The sequence below is a fragment of the Octopus bimaculoides genome, chromosome 5 (assembly GCF_046866305.1).
Source record: "Octopus bimaculoides isolate indiv1 chromosome 5, ASM4686630v1, whole genome shotgun sequence".
In the NCBI taxonomy this organism is placed as follows: domain Eukaryota; kingdom Metazoa; phylum Mollusca; class Cephalopoda; order Octopoda; family Octopodidae; genus Octopus; species Octopus bimaculoides.
In genome coordinates, this window is record NC_142932.1 from 109275921 (window position 1) to 109295858 (window position 19938).

General features: G+C 34.4%; 1 protein-coding gene across 21 annotated transcripts in view; it reads right to left on the reverse strand.

Moving 5' to 3' along the window:
* Positions 1-19938, reverse strand: part of LOC106875793 (uncharacterized) — an 848542-nt gene that overhangs the window by 513946 nt on the left and 314658 nt on the right. For all 21 annotated transcript variants that reach the window (XM_089351827.1, XM_089351822.1, XM_089351821.1 and 18 more), the window contains one exon: positions 5193-5304. In XM_089351827.1, the coding sequence (XP_089207953.1) occupies positions 5193-5304 (112 nt within the window). The remainder of the gene's footprint in view (positions 1-5192; positions 5305-19938) is intronic.

The following is a 19938-nucleotide window of genomic DNA, read 5'->3' on the forward strand; positions in this document are numbered from 1 at the left end:
AGATGCACCTGGAATATCCAATGCAGGATTCCAAGCAACTGTAATGGTGAAATATACGTAGGAAATAGTAGTATAAACTTATGTTTATTGTAATTTCTCTCATATATACATATACATAAATACATACATACATGTAGATAGATAAATAGATAGATAGATAGATAGACAGACAGACAGACAGACAGGCAGATAGATAGATATCCTACAATCCAATTCTCATTCATGAGTAGAATAACTTTTTCAGGGTGTGTCAACAAGTACAACTTCTGTTGTACATAGAACTACTAAGAGTAATTAATATAAACATATTAGTATTGTATTAGGAATGTATCTTAAATTATCAATCCACGAGAAGGCTCTGTAAATTAAGTTTAGTGTGATATAACTTGTTACATAATCTAACTGAATTTAAAAGAAACAAAAACATTTCAAACCATGTACATCGTAATAAACTTAAATTGGGACACAACTGTATTCCTGAAAACTGGTTGAGTCAGATACGTCCTCCTGCTTGAAATAAAAATAAGTTTGAATTTACCAAGATTTTAGTGCCTAGTTTATGAAACCATCAAGGGAATGCTTACTTGAAGATATCTATATGATATATTTTAAGAAACATTTATATAAAGCTTTACATTAATCTACATAAGTTATTCTATGCAGTTTTCTCTACCTTTAGTTGTCATCATCTTACTGCTATTGAGGTCTTTCAAGTAATCTTTTTCATTCTCTTAGATACCACTCAGCAACTGCATCCACCTGTTGTCTGTGACCTTTTCAATATGTCTGACCCTGTGGAACTTGTACATATGGTAGTCAACAATCACATTCTTCACTTCGCTCTCAAATCTCCTTATTTTGGGTATGTTTCCACAATGTGATATTCCTAGCATAGATCTTTCCATGGCCACCTGTGCCACAGCCTTTCATACATACAGAAAAATGCAAAGGATTGTTGGTACACACGATAGAAATAGAAATCAATACATCAAGTAGAGTGCTTACATTGTTACATTGCTTTGTTCAGAGGCTGTGTTAGTGACTCTAGATCCCAGAATTTTTGTGCAACTTCATATATATGTGTGTGTGTGTGTGTGTGTGTGTGTCTGTGTGTATAAACAATATCAAATACATATACACACATACACAATGTATGTGCTAAGCTAGTTTGTGGGTAGGTTGCACTTATAGGTGTAAGACAATATATTCTCTTCATGCACCTGGTGTTAAAACACTGACAAAATCATAGACAAGTGAGATAATTTGCATATATATGTGTGTGTGCGTGTGTGTGTATGTGTGTGTAGATAGATAGATAGATAGAAAGATAGATAGATAGATAGATAGATAGATAGATAGATAGATAGATAGATAGATTGATTGATAGATAGATAGATAGATAGATAGATAGATTGATTGACAGATAGATAGATAGATGTAGATATGGTGTGGCCATGTGTTAAGGAAGTTGCTTCCTAACCACATGGTTCCTTCAGAAATTTTTTTGTTGCCTTATGATTTATTAATGATAATATATTTTTTTGCTAATTTCTGAAGGAAAATTGGCATTTATTTTATATTTACTGCCGATAAGTTAAAGCGCACATGCACAGTATAATTTGAAAAATTAAGTGTGTAAACGTGGGTCGTATTTCCCTATGACTCGTGTTTACTCGCTTGTTCGTGGTACTCTGCTGAAGAAAGTTGCCCAAGAAAGATTTATTTTTATCTTGCTAAATAACTTGAAACCATGGTACAGAGTATAGACTGATAAAAGTTTTTATTTTTCATTCTCTTTCGAAATTATCCCTATTTTTGTGGTATAGAGTTTTTTGCTGCTCTTTCTAGCGGGTTAGATGTCCTATTATAGGCATCTCTGTATTTTAATGAATAATATATATATATATATATATATATATATATATACACACAAGTTTGTGTGTCTATATTTGTACCCCCCATTATCACTTGACAACCGATGTTGGTGTGTTAGCTAACCACCATTATCTCTTTTTAATCACTCTATCTAACTACCTATGGTTATTTCTGACGTTGGAAATTATCAAACCCACTTTTTGATAAAATATGTGGATTGCACACACTGACAGACCAGTGAAATTTGAGCATTCAATATTGAACTTAAAACCTGGATACTGGTTTTAAGAGACCAATAGTATAAGCATTAGGCTTACAAAGAATAAGTTCTGGAGTCGATTGTTTTTGACTAAAAGGCAGTGTTCCAGCATGGGCTGAAACAAGTAAAAGAATAAAAGAATCATCATCATCATCATCATCGTTTAACGTCCGCTTTCCATGCTAGCATGGGTTGGACGATTTGACTGAGGACTGGTGAAACCAGATGGCAACACCAGGCTCCAGTCTGATTTGGCAGAGTTTCTACAGCTGGATGCCCTTCCTAACGCCAACCACTCAGAGAGTGTAGTGGGTGCTTTTACGTGTCACCCGCACGAAAACGGCCACGCTCGAAATGGTGTCTTTTATGTGCCACCCGCACAAGCCAGTCCAGGGGCACTGGCAACGATCTCGCTCGAAAATCCTACAGGAGCCAGTCAGGCGGTACTGGCAATGGCCACGCTCAAAATGGTGCATCTCATGTGCCACCCGCACAAGAACCAGTCCAGGGGCACTGGCAACGATCTTACTTGGCTTGCCGGGTCTTCTCACGCACAGCCCATTTCCAAAGGTCTCGGTCCGTAGTCATCGCCTCGGTGAGGCCCAATGTACGAAGGTCTTGCCTCACCACCTCAGCCCAGGTCTTCCTGGGCCTACCTCTTCCACGGGTTCCCTCAACTGTTAGGGTGTGGCACTTTTTCACGCAGCTATCCTCCTCCATTCTCACCACATGTCCATACCAGTGCAATCGTCTCTCTTGCACGCCACAACTGATGCTTCTAATGTTCAGCTTTTCTCTCAAGATACTTACACTCTGACGGGTATTCACATTGACATTACACATCCAATGGAGCATACTGGCTTCATTCCTTGCGAGCTTACGTATGTCCTCAGCAGTTACAGCCCATGTTTCACTGCCATGTAGCATGGTTGTTCGTACGCATGCGTCATACAGTCTGCCTTTTACTCTGAGTGAGAGTCCCTTTGTCGCCAGCAGGGGTAAGAGCTCTCTAAACTTTGCCCAGGCTATTCTTATTCTAGCAGCTACACTTTCAGCGCACCCACCCCCACTACTAACTTGGTCGCCCAGATAGCGGAAGCTATCGACTACCTCTATCAAAAGAGTGGGTATATTAATCAAAGTAGGTAACATAAATCCATTTGCAGCTGAGCTTACCAATCAGTTTTACACAGGATATTTAGTAACGAAACACTAAAAGAGCACTCCTCAAAGTGGCCGGTATGGGGAAAAAAAATGGCCATAATTGTCTCATAATATAATATCCTGTGTATGACTGATTGGTGTGATCACCTATAATGGATCTACAATATTGTATACTTTGATTAATATATATATATCATCATCATCATCATGTAATATCACTTTCCATAATGGCATGGATAACACGGAAGACAGACAGTAACTGATAATGATGATAATGTATATATATATATTATATTATTTATGCATACATATGTACACACTCACACACACACGTGTGTGTGTGTGCGTGTGCATATGTATATATATATATGTGTGTGTGTGTGTGTGTGTGTGTGTCTACATATATATGAATACAAATACAGGTATGTATTTGTATCTATGTACATGTGTGTGCGTGTGTGTATGTATATATATATATATATATATATATATATATATATGCATGTATACACACACACACGCGCGCACACACATGCACACACATGTATATATGTGTGTGTGTGTGTGTGTGTGTGTGTGTGTGTGTGTGTGTGTGTGTGTGTGTGTGAGTGTGTGTGTGTGTGTGAGTGTGTGTGTGTGTGTGAGTGTGTATGTGTGTGAGTGTGTGTGTGTGTGTGTGTGTGTGTGTGTGTGTGTGTGTGTATGTGTGTATGTGTAATACACTCATGTGACAGAAAACTATGAGTAGCAGAGTAGTAAATAATCATTTTACTTCCTATCGTTCCTAATACATATAAACAAACTTTACATGATATATTTTTGGTTGTAATTCTAAACACACACACACACACACACACACACACACACACACACACACACACACACACATACACACACACGGACGTAAGTCAGCTGAAGCAATTTTTAAACCATTTCATTTATAAGCAAATTTAGAGGAGAGACCATCAGCATTAATGAAAATTTATCCTAAAAGAGGACAAGGGAGAGAACTTACAAAATCCCAGTTGACCAACTAGCGCTTATCTCCATGTTCTTCATGCACAAGGCTATGTTGGGAAATTTCCAGTATCATCTTGTATATTATTGCTAAGTTTATAGTGACCAGGACATGCTGACTGGGACTTGTATCAGCTGCGCAAAGACTCCCATTTAAGACAAACTCCACAACAAACCTCTATTACAATACTTTTTTGTTATTCTTAATCTAGTTTTAAAATAAGACTCAATTTAATATATATATATATGTATATATATACATATATGTGTGTGTGTGTGTATATGTGTGTGTATCTATTTATACAAACACAGGCACATGTGTATATACACACATATACATATATAATGATATATATCTATGTGTGTCTGTGTTTGAATGCAGTTATGTATATCTTTATATGCCCGTGTTATATTTCATGAATGCATGAATATAAATTCGGATATCCTGTTCATTAAGACACATTATCAACTGAGAACAAAACCTAATTCAAAGGAAAGAAATAAAGAATAAGTGAAAAACTTGATCCATCTCCTGCAAAAACAAACAAATAAGCAACAAGTGAGGAAAAAAAGAAGTAGAAAGCCCCCAAAACATTCAAGTGGTCTTGTGTTAGTTTGAAGTAATTACATAGATTACATTTTTGTGGTCAGAGTAAAGATGCATTTGTTTATGATGGTTTTTGTGTTTTTATCCTGTCTGCTAAATGGAATACACCTATCTTATTAACATTTTTTATGATGTTAATTCTTTGCCAGATATGTTAAATGTCAAATTTTTTTTCTTTGAAGAAGTCTTAGAAAAGAATTGTCAGTGTTTAAAAGAGCACACCAAGTTAACCATTTCCAGTTAGCAAAATTGGATCACATATTTCCCTACCTGTGCCCGAACTGCTGCCAGTTGAATATTAGCTAATCTTATTTCATTTCTTTTCCGACACATATCCTCTTGTGTTTCATATACTTTGGCATACAAATGATTTGCTAGATTCCTGCAATGAGCCACAAGAGAGAGAGAAAAAAAAAACATATATAAAAGTAAGATAGGATGTTTATAGAAAAAGGTGGCTTACCTTCGGACGTCCTAGTATCATTTTGAAGTTGAAAACAATCCCGGAATGAACAAAGTTAATTGTATTTGAAATAGAAATGACTAAAACTTTTTTTTAAAATAGAAGGTATAAATTTTTAAAAGGTGGTTAAAACAGATGTGTCTGTTTGTATGTGTGTGTTTATATTTGACTTTGTAATATGATAAATATAACTTTATATATATATTTGTATGCACAATTATATATGTTTGTACTATATATGTGTATATGCGAAAATTTGTATGTATTTATGTATGTATGTACGTATGTACGTGCGTGTATGTGTGTGTATGTGTGTGTTTGTGTGTGTGTGTGTGTGATTAAGTAAGTCTGTATAAGTGTGTTACTAAAGTGAGTAATGTTTAATAAATTGAAATTGTGGATAGGAATAAATTTATAGTAATTATTGTTCTTTCTATATCTGCTATTTTTCCACAGCTGATTGTTATGGTTTTCTGCAACTGTTGTAGTGACTCCCGGCAGTGTGATGATAGCATACAAGTGACTGATGCAGCAACAACGATAGTGCAGACACCACAACGAAAGAGGAGATGACAGAAATGACTGTTTGTGCAACTGATGAATGTTGCAAAGTGACAACTTTATGAATCTCTTTCTGACTATCTTTCAGTCAGTCACTGTCTCTCACTCTCCTCTCTCTCCCTTTCTAACCTGTTAAAGAAAAACAATTTATTCCTCAGAATACACATACATTGATTAAGACTGTGACATTAAAATCTAGTTAGTGCTCAATCCACATGGTTTTATAAAAACACATTTTAGTTTATATTTCAGTATCAAAGATTAACTCTATTCCCAAAGTTATATAAAATGTAGAAAATAAATAATCTTTTCAACATTTAATTCTTTAATTCTTTTGGGAAGATTTATCAATTCAGAATTGTTCATATTTTACCTCAAATAATGGTGCTGCACCAGTATGGCCCCAGCCTTTGGGTTGACACATAAGTAAATAAATAAATAAATATTTCCTGCAAAAATTAAATTCTGATTCTTTCTATCAGTCTGTTTTTCATATTTTTTCCTTTCTTTCTTTCTTTCTTTCTTTCCTTCTATCTTTCTTTCTTTCTTTCTTTCTTTCTTTCTTTCTTTCTTTCTTTCTTTCTTTCTTCCTTCCTTTCTTCCTTCCTTTCTTTCTTTCTTTCTTTCTTTCTTTATTCCTTCCTTCCTTCCTTCCTTCCTTCCTTCCTTCCTTCCTTCCTTCCTTCCTTCCTTCCTTCCTCTCTCCCTCTCTCCTTTTGAAACCTTCATGTCATAGTCAAAACCACATCAAAGTGACAATGCTCAAACTTCTGAGCAAAGTAGGACTAATTACTTCAGCCATAAGCTAATGAAAATACTCCACTGGATTCACCAAATTGTATTTCCCAATAGATCATTTGTTATGGTACATCTCTTTTAATCCTTCCCAGTTGGTACCATATTCAAAAGATAGCGTTTGCCTAGCTAGCAAATCCTCCTTCATTGGCAACCATTATGCTCTGAAACTCTCTTGGTTAAGTTCTATTCTTTTATATTATACACAATGGGTACTCACCACCTCGCTTTTTAATTTGCTACAGCAAGCTATCAAGCTTGTGCTTTCCTTTCTAAGCTTTACAGTAAACATTGCATGTACATACAGTGCTTCAAATAATTAGTGTACAACTCCCTTTTGACAAGTCAATGAGTGAGCCACTATGTTGTTACTGGTGATGCCAGAAATATTAGACAAATTCCCCTCAAATCAAATTAGGCTCTACAATCTTAAAAAGAAAGTATATATTATATATTGTTTCAGACATCTCCAAAAAAGATGATATGGTCATAACTGGAATGCCTTTGATCAGAAATGACTTGCAGGTAAATATTTTTTTAACATAGGCACAGGAGTGGGTGTGCTGTATAGGTGCAGGAGTAGCTGTGTGGTAAGAAGCTTGCTTCCCAACCACATGGTTCCAGGTTCAGGCCCATTGTGTGATAACTTGGGCAAGTATCTTCTACTGTAGCCTCAGGGCAACAAAAGCCTTGTGAGTGGATTTGGTTAACGGAAACTGAAAGAAGCCTGTCGTATATACATATATATTATCATCATCATCGTTTAACGTCCGCTTTCCATGCTAGCATGGGTTGGACGATTTGACTGAGGACTGGTGGACCAGGGGGTGACACCAGGCTTCAATCTGATTTGGCAGAAAAATAAAAACATTTACCATCTATCTCTTGGACCATGGTTTCTGGCTCTATATTAGCAAATAAAATAATTTGCTAGGCGGAGTCTTCATCAACAGGTACACCAAGATTGAACATATAAATACGAGGCAATATGAATAATATATAGTCTATTGACTAATTTTTCTACACGCTGGGTTACTGGTAGTAAAAATTTCTAAAAAAATTATTAACAATTGGTTAGTTACTTGGTTAAATAAATAAGCAAGTGATGAATAATGAAGAAGTGAAATTGTCCCCCAAAATGCCATAAATTACATTGTTGCTTTTCTATATTTTCTATATTTTCTATAGCAGAATGAATTATTGATTACCATTTTTTATAAGGAGACAAATAACAAATTCTTGCAATACAGTTTCCATTAATCAGTTTAAACCCAGGATAAAGTTTATATTAAAGTTCTTCTATGTGTTTCACCACTATGGTTGCTTGGAGCCCTCCAACAGATGTTCCAAAATGCATTTAGAAGCTCAACAACAATGGATAATCAGTAAACATTTTACTGCATTAAATTACAGATGAATACCTCCTACATTTGTTCTGTAGTTCATAATTAGTAATACTACTAAATATAGTGGCAGTTTAACCACTATACTGGAAGCAGACTGGATGATGTTAATCAACATGGAGCTCTAAACATGACAGTAGCAGTTAGACATACATACATACATATATACATACACACACACATACATACATTTACACATACGTACGTACGTACGTACATACATACATACATACATACATACATACATGCATACATACATACATACATACATACATACATACATACATACATATGTACTTTTAAACAATTCCGAATTATTCACCTTACCCACAACTCATGGTATATTGTTTTATATAGTAAACTATTGGTATTCATTTTGCTGACAAATAACAAAGAGAGTTGTATACCCCAGTAAATATTACAGTTTTATCACTTCTGTGGAATATAAATATGAATCATACAGGAATCTGAAAAGTGCCAAGATTATACATTCACATACTTCATATATATATATATATATATATATACAGGGTGTCCACAAGGTCTGGGTACATGGAGTAAATAAAATCATAACATAAACAATTAAATATAAGAAATAATAATTTCTTAAAGTATGTATTAATCCCCATGTACCCAGACTTTGTGGACACCCTGTATATATATATATATATATATATATATATTATTTTATTATTTTTGTTGTTTCAGTTATTGAACAGTAACCTTGCTGGGGTGCCACTTTGAAGAAGTCTTTTTTTTTTTACTGTATTGAATCCCACTACTGCTAATTTCATTGTTCTTTTCAAATACAAAAGCCAAACGGCATTACCATAAAAGGAGATTAATCAAGCAGACCTTTACATTCTAATCATTGTTGTCATTGTTACCGAAGATGTACCATCCTGAGCGTGACCGTTGCCAGTACCGCCTGACTGGCCTTGTAGGGTTTTCGAGCGAGATCGTTGCCAGTGCCCCTGGACTGGCTCTTGTGCGGGTGGCACATAAAAGACACCATTTCGAGCGTGGCCGTTTTCGTGCGGGTGACACGTAAAAGCACCCACTACGCTCTCTGAGTGGTTGGCGTTAGGAAGGGCATCCAGCTGTAGAAACTCTGCCAAATCAGACTGGAGCCTGGTGTTGCCATCCGGTTGCACCAGTCCTCAGTCAAATCGTCCAACCCATGCTAGCATGGAAAGCGGACGTTAAACGATGATGATGATGATGATGATTATCATCATTGTCCTCATAGCAGCATCAATGGTATCACTGCCATCGTTGTTCTGGTCATTTTAACATGTTTGGATGGTTCAAGAAGGATTTATTGAAGCAGATTGTTATGGCCAGATGCTCTTCCTGTTGCCAATGCTTACCTGTTTTCCAGCAAAGTAATATTTTATCTTAGTCCAGACATATTTGCAAGATTACAAAACAAGCAACACTGCTTGTATGACAGAGGGAGAAGAGACAAGCACAGAGGGTTTTGTCCAGTTTTGCTTTGAGCACATCTCATATTGAGGTAAATGCTTTCCATTTTATCCTTATTCTCAATGAGATTTCAACAACCATGTATCAGTTCATATTTCTTTGTATGCTCAAAACAGACCACCTTTTACCTCCTAGGTTTCTTTGCTTCTCACCTGTATTCAGCCAAGTGCAGCATCTTCAGACCACTTGTATTTTGTTTACATGTGGTTCATTTCAAGGACTACAACTGAGCTATACATGTCCAGCTCTGTCAACATGGTCTGCAGCTGGTTTGGGATTTTCGCAATGAGAATGATGTCATTTGCATTAGTAGCTTGTTGATGTTCACACTATCTATTTGGAAAGGGCTGATGAACCGGAGGAGTGTGTCAAGCTCCAATATCTGCTGTGCCATAATTTCTATGGCTGGAAGCCCTTCCTAATGCCAATCACTTTACAGAGTGTACTGAACACGTTTTAGGTGGCAGTGGCACTAGTGAGGTCACCAAGTAACTTGCAAGAAAAGACCCCCTCAAATGAGTGGGATGTAATGTTGATGGAGGTAGCTGTAATGCCAGGTTAAAGTATGACAGAGGGACAGAAACAAGTGTCTTGCAGTAGTGGAGATACATGGCTAACCCCTCTCATTCCTGATCTCTCCGGCCAGGTAACCTTGTACCTCTTCTTCTTGCAAGTACTTGGTGACCCAGCCAGTGCAGGTGGCACTTAAAGGCACCCAGTCCACACTGTTAAGTGGTTGGCATTTGGATCCAGCTGTAAAAACCTTGCCAAAACTGATCTCACCGGTGCTTGTGCCACGTAAAAAGCAATAAGTCCACTCTGCTGAGTGGTTGGTGTTAGGAAGGGCATCCAGCTGTAAAGACCCTGCCAAAACAGTTGCATAAGTCTAGTGCAGGTTTTTGCTTGGCTGGCTCCTGTCAAATCGTCCTACCCATGCCAGCATGGAAGGCAGACATTAAGCAATGATGATATATATATATATGTGTGTGTGTGTATGTGTGTGTGTGTGTGTGTGTGTGTGTGTGTGTGTATGTGTGTGTATTTGTGCTTGTGCCTGTTTGAGTATGTCTGCCTATATGTCAGTCGTTGTTTTAACACTATTTGAAAAAAATCTGCCAGTGTTTATGTTTCATGACTTAGTGTGATGGAAAAAGAAAAGAGTTGATATGATTGGATAAAGATTCTTCAACGTGTTGCTCAAGCATGGCTACAGTCCAGTGATTAAAACAAAAAATAAAGAGTAAAAAGCGTACAATTAACTATTCAAGATTATCTTACATTGTCTTTTTTTTTTCCATAATGTAAGATTATTTTTATCTGTAAATGCATCAAAATCAAAAATGAAGACCATTAGCTTTTAGTGCTCTTTTATGGTGATTAAAGACACAGTCTTGTGACTAACAGCAATGCAGTTGTTAGATCTCTAAAATGAAAGCATTAATCATGCAAAATAACTCAAAATAATCAACCAAAAGCAAAAATGTGATTAATGTAATATTGTTATTTTCCATTCTTTATTAACCCTTTAGCATTCAGATTGCTCTGTCAAATGTAATATTTGTTTATTTATAATGTTTTGGATCAATCATGCATTATCTCATTGCTTCAAGATTTCAATGATGTGATTGTTTATTTTTAGAGTGACATTGCTGAGTAGGTATGAAAGGCCAGATCTTATCAGTTAGAACTTAAAACAAGTAGAATGTTTGGGCTGTATATGGCAAGTTAAAATGCTAAAGGGTTAATACCAGGAAACAAACCATGAAAAATAAAATTATGTTTATCATGTCTATTACTCTATGCTGAAATAAATAATTAGATAATTAGTTATTAGATGGCTAAAATAGAAATGAATTATATAATTTATGTTCAAAACAGATTTTAGAAGCAAGTAACATGGGGGAAGGTACTTTTTATTTAAAGCAGGTATATGCTGTAACAGCACGTTGCTGCATCTACCATTTCTTAGTGATTCCTGGTGGATGACACCATTGTACCACTCAGGCAACACATGGGTCTGTTTGGGTTGTCATTGCTGGTGAGGGTTTTATGATGTCAGAGGGCAAATCCTATCTTAATCTCTATTAGTCACCTTTTATAACATGCAGAAGAGATATTGGGTCTATTCTTTGGTGTGTTGGTCCCCCACACAGCACTAGAGCAATGTGAGATGAAGTATTTTGCTCAAGAATACAACACAGCACCCAGTCTGGGAACTGAACCCATGATCTGGGAACTGAACCAGCACCCTAATCATTAGGCCACATGAATTCTTGAAGCTGGTTTCTTTCTTTATGATGCAGTGAGTTTTGTTTCAATTTTCCATCTATGAAGGTTGAAACAAATAGTTTGATCTGATTTTGAATAATGTAACATTGGTTTCAAATTTTTGGCACAAGGCCAGCAGTTTTGGGGAGGATGTAAGTTGATTACATCATCTCCAGTACTCAACCGGTAATTATTTTAATGACCCCCCCACCCCACCACCACCAACACTACCAAATGGATGAAAGACAAAGTCAACCTCAGCAGAATTTGAACTCAGAAAGTAAGACAGACAAAATGCCACTAAGCATTCCACTCTCTGTGCTAACACTTCAGCCAGCTTGCCACCCTATTAAATAATGTAATATTAATGACCAACTTTTAATTCATGAACTCTATTTTGCATTGGAAATACTTTAGCAAAGGCACTTCTTATGTATTCACATTGCAATGCCTGTGACATGAAAGATACATCCAGTACATGCTGTGAAGTGATCAACATTAGGAAGGGCATCCAGCCATAGAAACCATGACAAAGATGATACTAGAGCTTGACACAACCCTTTAGATCACTAGATCTAGTCAAACCATTCAACCCATGCCGGCATGAAAAGCAGACGTTAAATAGTAATTATGATGACGATGATGACGATGATGATGATGATGACGATGATGACGATGATGACGATGATGAGAGCAACCTGAAGAATCTACTGAATTGATGTGTAGCTTTTCACATATGTGCAATGGATGTGTAATGAGCTATTTAATGTTCCAGGAAATAAATATGGTAATATATTCATTCCTAAATACATTTTTATTAGCGAAAGGTAGAACATATTGAGATTATGTTGATTTTTTTCAAAATATCATTCTTTAATCTGTTTTGTATCTGTCAGTATATGTCGGTATCTGCTATATATGAATATTAAATTGATGCCATTAAAAGAATTAAAACAACTTAAAAACTAGACAATATTTAAAATTTGACTATTTAAATGCTTTGAATTTAAAAAATATTATTCTATTTGCATAATAATGTTGAAAATAATATAAGTAATAAAGCTTTTTAGAAGAGCATATGTTGGTCATTCTTGTTACTAAATACTGAATTAGCCTGACTTTTTGTCACCAACATTATGATGGATTGACTATTCTGAGGTGACTGATTGGTGAATTTAAAAGCATCCAATTAAAGAGTTCGATAATCAGGCCATATATGTGTGTGTGTGTGTGTGTGTGTGTGCGTGCGTGTGTGTGTGTGTGTGTGTGTGTGTGTGTATTTATATGTATGTGTATATATATATGTATACATATATATATATATATATATATATATATATATATATATATATATATATATATATATATGTATATGTATATATTATATATATATATATATATATATATATATATATATATATATATCTATATATATATATATATGTATGGATGAGTGTGCATGTATGTCAAAAATGCAATGATATTTGATCAATAACTGATGAGGGATTGAGCATGTCTGCATCTATTATGTTTCTCCTGATTGTTCATATCCTCCTTTGTCATCTCCCTGTGCCACACTGTTATGACAGACAGGCTGACAAATAGAAAGATAGATATACATATACACATATATTTCTTTTTTTGTTCCTTCTCAAGCCATGCCTGGCTCATAAGGGCCAGTTTCTTGGTTTCATTGGCATATAGGTTCCCACCTGGACGAGACGCTGGTCTGTCACAGGTGAGCTGCTAGATGCAGGAAAAAAGAGTGAGAGAAAGTTGTGGCGAAAGAGTCAGCAGAAGTTCACCATTACCTTCTGCAGAAGCTGCATGGAGCTTAGGTGTTTCGCTCATAAACACACACATCACCCAGTCTGAGATTTGAACCCACAATCCCTCGACTGTGAGTCCACTGCTCTAACCACTAGGCCATGTGCCTCCACACACACATATTTACATGCACACAAACACACACACATATACTATTTTCCCTTTTTGCCCACTCTACCTTACCTTTTCTTACTACTGACCCTGTCTTATTTGTTCTTCCTTTTTAACCACATTCATCTCCTCCTCCATTGTTGTCATTTGTGCTCTTTTATAACACTGTTATATATATATATATATATATATATATATATATATATATATATATCTTCCATTTTAGAATGGTTCCATTAACTTTTGAAACCTAATAGCCGGTCTTGGATTTTAGATATGTCTATACATTTATATATTCACTCAGCTATGATGTAGGAGTGGCACCAATTGATAACCAAACAGATTACATACAGAGTAACCATCTTGCACACACACATACATATATGCTGACTCCACTCACAATCACTCAGAATATGCCAATATGCACACGAAAGAATGCAAACACAAGTATTGATCAGAGTTATGTAAAATGTTAGCAAAATTTCTAAGTTTGAACAACATCTATTATTTACATACTAATATACCATTGCAAATGATGTTTATCCCTAATGTATAACTTCATACACTTTTTCATACAAACATACACTGATGTAAGATAAACACATTCACATAGATTGATGTAAATATGCATGCATATACATAGGCATAAACATATTGACTCTCATAATCTGAATATATACACATTCATAAACACACATGTCCACACACATTTTTTTCTTATTAGTGCATACCTGTCTGCAAAACACTGCCAAAATAACATAGACATTACAGCGTTTTGAATATTAGTATTCTACAGAGATATCCATCACAAGCCAGTATTAGAAAATGGAAATGAATTAATTAGTATGAGGAAAATGGACTTTTCTTTCTATCTTTCTTTTTTTTTTTTTTTTTTTTTTCAGATGAAGAAGTGTCTATGAACTCTATTGATCAATGCTGCTAAGGTTCAGAATAAGACATCTGCAATCTGATATCTGAAGTAAAATGGGAAATGGTAGGGAATTCTAGAAGGGGCTTGTTCTGGAGAGTAATGTCTAGGAAGGTGCTAAATGCATAATCTGTGAAGTGAATGATGCGAGGATTTATTTTTCATCTTCTAGTCAGGAGGTCAATTCCCATGACCCTTTAAGGACCTCTGAGACTAGCAGGAGGGAGAAAGAGAGAGAGGGACAGAGGAAAGCATACTCAAACCAGAAATCTTGTTTGAAAATTTGCAACAGAGTAGACTCCACTTAAGGTACCTTAGGTGAGTGCAATGTGGTTGTGTTAAATTTGGATGACAGACTAAGTCTACAACTCAGGAATGATAAGAGAAGAAACAGATGTATTTGACAGTTTTGAATTAAGAGGGTCTGAGACAGAGACCATTGTAGCAATGATAGAAAAGACAGAGAGGTAAAATAACAAATCTGTGAGTTAGTGGTTGTTTGTTGATCAATCAGACAATTATCTTTTGAATGATTTGCAGGATATTGGTCTGTGTAGTAGTGAACATGTGAACATCAATTCAATGTAGATCTTACTAGAACTTTGTAAACTCTTAACACAGCAATGATGCTTGATGAGGAAGAACAAGTGAAGCAATATAAAATCACAGCTCCCAAGTTAGGTGGAAATGTAATATAGTCCATTTTGCTACCATGTTTCTTATGAAATATATTCCTTTTGTATAAATTAATTTTGAAAATAATGAAGACTGTAGTAAAATAGCTTTGTCACTTAAGCTAGTGTTTGGAACATAAATTAACATGAAATATTGATAAAAAGGTTTTAATTTAGACCACTTTAAAATAGAAAGTTTATATCATAGAACCAAGGCCAGTCAGAGATGAGTTGGTAACAAAAAGGTTAACTACTGAATATTCGTTTGAAATCATAAAATATTTCCCAACATTTCAACTTCATATTGAAATATCGCAAAATGGCTTACTTGTTTTTAAATTTTAATCTGGCAGTTTTGCAATATATCTATGACAACAATATCTTGGGAAATATCCTCGTTGATTTCTGTATTTGACACCTCATAAACTTTAAAAATTTGTTGACTCCATGATTCTTTTTTTATTTATTATCATAGTTTAGAGGATAGCTTGTTTTGTCAAAATTATGAATTACATGTTAAGATACTGATATACTCCAGGGTTGTTGTGTCGATCAATAGACAAGAACATTGATATAATTTTATCTTACAACGATACTTTTTTAGTACATTCTTTTTGCAATGATTTGTAAGAAAGAAAAGTGCATGAGAGAAACTTGAGTTACTAATAAGAAATTAAATTTTAAATATTTATTTTAGTTTACAATGCACAAACATACTTGAAGTGACAGAAGCAGAAAAGCAACCAAAGACTTCATTATAAAACTTATGAATGTAAAAACACCTCCAGACAAAACATGAACATGATTTAAAAAAGAGAAATGTAAATTTTCCTGAAGCAAATTCAGTCAGATAAATAGAGAAATTACCCTAAAAGCAAATTCTATCACTGATAAATAAAGAAATTGCCTAAGAAAATAGTACAAAAGTTAATGTGGAGGTGTTTTGTATTCTGTGCTTTTAATTATATTAAAGGTGAACTGATTGACTGAAAAATGTTCATACTTTGAGTCTCTCCAATTTAATGTTATTTAACCTCAAATAAAAATATCTTAATTATTATCTTTATAAGATTAGCACCTGGGTAAACGATAATATGTAGGAAATGTAGTTTATTCTTTTATTTGTTTCAGTCATTAGACTGCGACCATGCAAAAACAAAAAAAAAAGAAGAAAAGCCTGGTTTTAAAGACGGTTTAAATATAATAACATTAGTTATTGCCATGATAATAATAGTTAATAAAAAAAAAGCTTAGAAAAAATCGACATTCTAAGAAGATATATGTAAAGGAAAAACCCACAAAAGCTAGAAAGTTGGGTTAATTAACAATAATTTGCATTAAGACTATTTATTTGACTCCTTCAGATGGAATCTATTTTAGTGAGAAGTTCATTGTAACTAATGAATAAAACAAGTATTTACATAATACACTACACAGCAAATAGCAGAATTAGTTCCATATAAGAAATTCAGTGTAAAACAATTTTCAGATGAAAACCTCTACAGTAAGCACTCAATATCATAAAAGTACAACAATTTCAATGTTACTGGATTTTATCAGCTTGATATAACTATGACGTATATATAGAACTTGATATAACTATGATATAACTATGATATAACTATGATATAACTATGATATAACTATGATATAACTATGAATATATTGATATAACTTGATATAACTATGAATATATTGTATATTCTCTGGTCAGAGAATAACCATTATATAGGAATCTGGTGGTTTTTCTTCTAAATTCGACAAGTGAATACAATTTCAATGATGATGAAATACATCATACAGAAAATGGATTAACTCTGCATAAGAATGCATATTAAGTGTTGCTAGAAAAGGATTTGAAGATTAAACTACAGAAAGAACTCAGATTATTAACAGTACTGTGGCTGTGTGATAAGTAGCTTGCTTACCAACCACATGGTTCTCGGTTCAGTCCCACTGCGTGGCACCTTGGGCAAGTGTCTTCTACTATAGCCTCGGGCTGACCAAAGTGGATTTGATAGATGGAAACTGAAAGAAACCCATCGTATATATATATATATATATATATATATCATCATCATCATCATATATATATATATATATATATATATATATATATATGTATGCATGTGTGTGTATATGTTTGTGTGTATGTGTGTCCCAACATCGCTTGACAACTGATGCTGGTGTGTTTACGTCCCCGTAACTTAGTAGTTCAGCAAAAGAGACCGATAGAATAAGTACTAGGCTTACAAAGAATAAGTCCTGGGGTCGATTTGCTTGACTAAAGTCGGTGCTCCAGCATGGCCACAGTCAAAATAACTGAAACAAGTAAAAGAGTAAAAGAGTACTGAAACTGATGAAATCCATCAACGTTGAACATGAAATACATTTGCTGGCAGACATATAAGCACGATATTGTGGCTTAAATACCCAAATTATTTTACTGAATAATTTAGTATCATTATTATCAAATGTTTCTTTAGAGAGAGCTGGATAGTGTCACTCTTGTAGGAAGTGATTTGTTTCACTTAAGATTATTTATTGGTTGTAATAAAAGGTAATTAAGATAAATGTCTTTTTTTGTTCTGTTAATTATTTCATGACATCATTTTCTTCACTAACAACTATTGTTGGTCAATATTCTAATTTATTCCCTTTCCTCTTCTCTACTGGAATGTAAAAATTCAAAGGATAGAGAAAGCATTTTGAAATCTTTATGACTACTGCAATAATTTTATATAAAATCAATGCCATTTCTTTAAACTGCTTCAATATTAAAATAAAAGCTGTATGCAAGAAAGGTCATTTTCCTCTCTGTTCTTATTGACCAAATGAACATGCAGAGTTTGAGGCTTAAATCAGACACTGAAGGCTCTTGCACATGTATTATAGTGAGCTGTAAAACTTCAGCTGAGATCACCGATACTGCCTGTAAACAGAAACTTCTTGAGATGCTTTAAATGAAGATGATACTGATGGGAGTGAATCTTGTTCTTAAAGCCAACTGATAGAATCAAAGGATATGTTTCATTCTTATTAGATATTCTCAGTGATGTATATTTTACTCCATTAGTAAGTTTAAAATCAGACTACTTTTGTTCTTTAATTAAGGCAAAAATGCAAATGATATGAAAATAATTTATCAAATAATTAAAGGTGAACTAACACATACGATAGAAACATCATTATTAAGCATAAGGAAAAAATCATTATAATGATTACTATCACTGCTGTCATATGTTGGTGAAAAATCCATTCCCAATATTTAGTATTTCAAATGTTCTTTAAATGAAAGAGCCCTGTGATCTGTGATGCTTATGCTGGCAGAAGATGCTAAATATGATATAATCAATCTTATGATGTAGTGATTCTATCTTGAAAATAAAAGCAGTTGTTTTTTTATGAGTAGCAACAAAAAAGTTGCTACATTATCACACATGGCAAGTACTGTTGGCATATTGTTTAAGTATAATTTTCCCTACAGTGATAAATTATACAATGCTGCTAATGTTTCATTGATGTTGTTTGAAGCATAATTCAAATCAGGCTTTTTCTTTCTTTTGTTTTATTTTTCCAAAGGACATGTCAACTGGAAGATATTCAAAAAGTTTTTACATGATATTTTTAACAATTACAAATGAGGCATTTAGTAACAGACTGTTGTAAGTGCCACAACTTAAAAACCAAGAGAAATGCAGTCAAAGTTTTTTGATTTTCAGAATACGATATCTTGGCAAGGAATAAAATTAGGAAGCTGGTTTTGGTCTTGACTTGACCGTGAAGACCTCTTCTAATCATTCCACCTATGAAAAATTATTTATTTATGTATGCATCTGAAAGATGAAACAATGATTGCATATTTCTCATTTTGTAGAATATACTGGCACAATGAAATGGTGTATCACATTGCATATTTTAGCCATAATACCTAGAAAAAACATACAGAAACCCTCCACAGGTATTGTCTGTATTTTAAGATACCAAGGTAAGTATCTTTAAGATGGTCAGTAAGACAAGATAGTTAGATAATAACTCATTATCGTTATGGTGGTAAAGAGGAATATTATTAAATGAGTCATAACACCTTGAAAAACAATACAGGAGTCACACTAAAGTTATTGATTGAGTGTGCTTATGATGGTGTGTTGCTAAACTCTCTGGTCCGAGTTTGGGTGAGTGATTTTGGGTGGGTTTAGGTTGTGTCAATAGCATCGAGGTACAACTTTTTTCAACTGGATTTTCGGCCTTATTGCAAGCCTCACTGGTTCTTCCTCCCAACTTTTCTGGATTCAAGATGTCAAGACAAAGAAAATGATATACTGACCTCGAAAATGGCTGAGATATTTTTCTGGGTACCTCTATTCAATGTTCTCCACATTGACAAACTACTTCCTACACTAATAATAAGTTGGTGCTAATATTATTAATGTAGCGAGCTAAGAAATTTAATTAATTAAATTAATGCACTTTGTAAGAAGTGGGTGAAATCATTACCTTA